The sequence below is a fragment of the Gavialis gangeticus genome, unplaced genomic scaffold, assembly GCF_001723915.1.
Source record: "Gavialis gangeticus isolate Ggan-Ray unplaced genomic scaffold, GavGan_comp1, whole genome shotgun sequence".
In the NCBI taxonomy this organism is placed as follows: Eukaryota; Metazoa; Chordata; order Crocodylia; family Gavialidae; genus Gavialis; species Gavialis gangeticus.
This window is the reverse complement of record NW_017729028.1, coordinates 15,008,031-15,011,058: the sequence shown is the minus strand read 5'-3', so window position 1 is coordinate 15,011,058 and position 3,028 is coordinate 15,008,031. Positions and strand designations below refer to the sequence as shown.

General features: G+C 40.9%; 1 protein-coding gene across 1 annotated transcript in view; it reads left to right on the top strand.

Moving 5' to 3' along the window:
- The window catches only part of NBAS (neuroblastoma amplified sequence), a 457,208-nt gene that overhangs the window by 149,641 nt on the left and 304,539 nt on the right, over positions 1–3,028 (top strand). The window contains exons 27-28 of the mRNA XM_019520763.1: positions 619–681; positions 2,512–2,634. Coding sequence (XP_019376308.1) covers positions 619–681; positions 2,512–2,634 — 186 coding nt within the window. The remainder of the gene's footprint in view (positions 1–618; positions 682–2,511; positions 2,635–3,028) is intronic.

The window sequence follows — 3,028 nt, the reverse complement described above, 5'->3', positions numbered from 1 at the left end:
TGAGAGGCATTTTGTCAGTGCTATGGCACACTGAGTATTTGAGTTATCTCCCCAGGGAAAAGAAAATGGAATAAAAGCTGGACCCAAACTTCTGCCATATGCCTCTCGCCTAGTAGAAGCAACCTAATGTCAGCAATGCCTCCATGGGGGGGGGGGGGCGGTCCCTAGCCTTGTTGCTCAGAACCATTGTTACCATGTGAGATGGACTTTCACAAAGCAATTCAACTGTAAGTCAAAGACCTCCTGTATGATAAATAATAGTTTCTAGGAAAAATGGATGAAGTCCCACTAAAGGGAGAAGATCAAGTCTGTCACACTCCTTTTGGGAACTATCCTTATGCTTAGGGGGCTCTCTTCAGTTAACAGAAAATATTGAGTAAGAAGTTATTCCATTTTTCTGTGGGTAGATTCAGGACGGCCTGACATGCTCTAGTGTCTAAGCTTTTGGCCTTCCTTTCAGCAGAAGCCAGCGATTCTAATGTCCCCCTCCTAAGTAGAAGCACCACTATGAATTTAAAGGTTTCAGAATGATCTACCACATGGCCAATGTTTGTCCTGTGTTTGTTTAAGCAATAACCGGATCATATTTTCAACATTTTTTTTTTTAAACCTTCACAGTTCTGAGACGGACATAACTAAAACTCTTCATGACAAAGTAGATGAACTGGAGAAAATTCTCAGGTAAACATAAGTGTCTGATTAATAGTTGAATTGATGGTGCAATGGTTTAAGAACTTAGGGTTTATCTTGTCATAGAGTTTATAAGCTGTATCCAAAACCTTTACTACCAATCCAGACAAAATTGCTTTTTTCGTGTTCCCTCCCCCTTTTTCCCCCATCAACATTTGGTTCCTCCTTAGGACCGGGAGGGGAGATGCTGCTTTTCCCAAATCCCAATGTAAAAGCTAGTCCTGGGTATGACTGTAAACTGTATCCGATTGGAGGGCCTGGTAGCAATGTGGTGGGTCTACTGATGGCAGGGTAGCTCTGATAAAATACCACAATGTTGTAGCCTCCACAATAAGGCATGTATAGGGCGCCTCAAAGCCCTAGGTCCCACTTCCTTGTGAGTACTCCTTGGTTGGAGAAAGGCTACGGGGCATCATCCTGACACAAATGTGCCCTCACTGGGGCATTAGGCGGTCAGCAGCAGTTCTGCCAGAGAGCAACAGATAAGAAGCTACAACCAGTGAGTCTCTGAATGTCTGGACATGGTCTGGCCTTTGGTTTCTGTCTTAATGGTCTAAAGGGGGATGGTAGGTCTTGGGCATCCATCACTCCTCCATACTCTTGCCTAGGCATATGCATCAAAGGTCTTGGTGTGAAGGTTGCAGGACTCCGTAAAAGCAGATTCATCAGGCACCTGACTAGACCTCTTACACATACCCCATGATCCGGAAGATTGCCAGTTGCCTACTATAATATAAAAGTTAGAATTACAGTAGGTGACATGGGCATGCTCTATGTCAGAGGTGACCAAGATGCATCCTGCAGGCTTGATCCAGCCCATGGAGCTGCGTCCTCCAGCTGGTGGGGCTCTCCACGGGCCTGGAAATTTGGCAGTGCAGGTGCAGCATTAATTGTATTAATGGGGATCCCTGCTGCAAGATGGCATAGTGCCATGTACTGGATTGGACTTGTAAACTGGTCCTGTGTGTTGGTTCAGGCTTGTGGGGCTGGATGACTACTGCTCTACACTATTTGTGCAAAATAACAAAATATAATTTTGACAAAAGAGTTTAAGCCAAGTCCTTGAGGTTTCTTAGCAAGTTTTTGAACTGCCTATAGTATGTATAAGAAGAGAAGTATAGCACGTGTAACTCTAGGAGAAATCAGTTTTAGAAAGGAAACAACAAGGATTTTTTTTTCCTATTTCCAATGTCATTGCCAAAACCTACAACTTTTAGTAATTTAGGAGGAACTACTGAAATCTGCATTCTCTAATGTTTAGAGCTTTTGGATTTTACCATGCTTGTAGATACCATAGAAATCAGTGTGTGATTTGCCAAGGTGTTACATAGCCATTCTTCCTTGATAATAAAAAAAAATATATAAAGAGGGCTGCGGGGGATGGAAGGGGAAGGGGGGGGGAAGAAAACTTGTGTTTTGCTATGTGCTTCTAAAATATCTGGTTGTTGGAGAACTATTTAGTCTAATAATAGAACTTCAGTTTCATAAGGAAACTTTATGAAAATATTGCATATTATTGGAGGTATTTGGGTACCTGCCCATATCACATATTACTGCAGGTATTTCTTTGATTAAGGAGGAATAATGGTTCCATTTTTTTAACACTAGTTGGATAATGCAAGTTCAGTTTCTGGTTCTGTCACAGACTCCTGTATGCCTGTAGAGGGGGGAGATGCTAACTGTACTAATACATTATTTAGCAACTGTATTTATCTAGGACCTAAATCTTCATTTAAAAATCTTGGACTGCCACAATGCAAAAACCGAGCATGTTATACTACTTGGCAAAATGTTTAACAATTTGTATTTATGACATTCTAGTGTGTCAGAACTTCTGGAGAAGCATGGACTTCAAAAACCCGTATCGTTTGTAAAAGATACTCGAAACAACTCGGAGGAAGTATGCAAGCTGATGATTAGGTTGACTAGGCATACCGGTCGCAAGTGAGTATTGAGAAGTGGTCTGCTTTAGAGCATTCATATTTAGAAAATGCATAAATCTATTTATACTGCAATAGGGAACATCTTGGGTATTGTGCTCCATCTTAGCACAATCCCTGTAAAGCAAACTTGTTAATATGAAATTACACAGTGATACTATCAGTGCTTAGCTCCTTTGTGTAGTGATTAAAAATATTACTTCTTCCTAGAATTGCTGCAAACTAATTTCAGCATGGTTGGGTTTTGTTCAGTTAAACACACCTAAGACATATTGGCCAAGAAAATACCGCATATCATGTATGTACTTTAAAAATGAACAGTAAAGCTAATGCAGTGTAAATAAGGTCCTTTAAAACTAATTTTGCTTTACAGACGGTGTAGGATTTATGAAATAGCG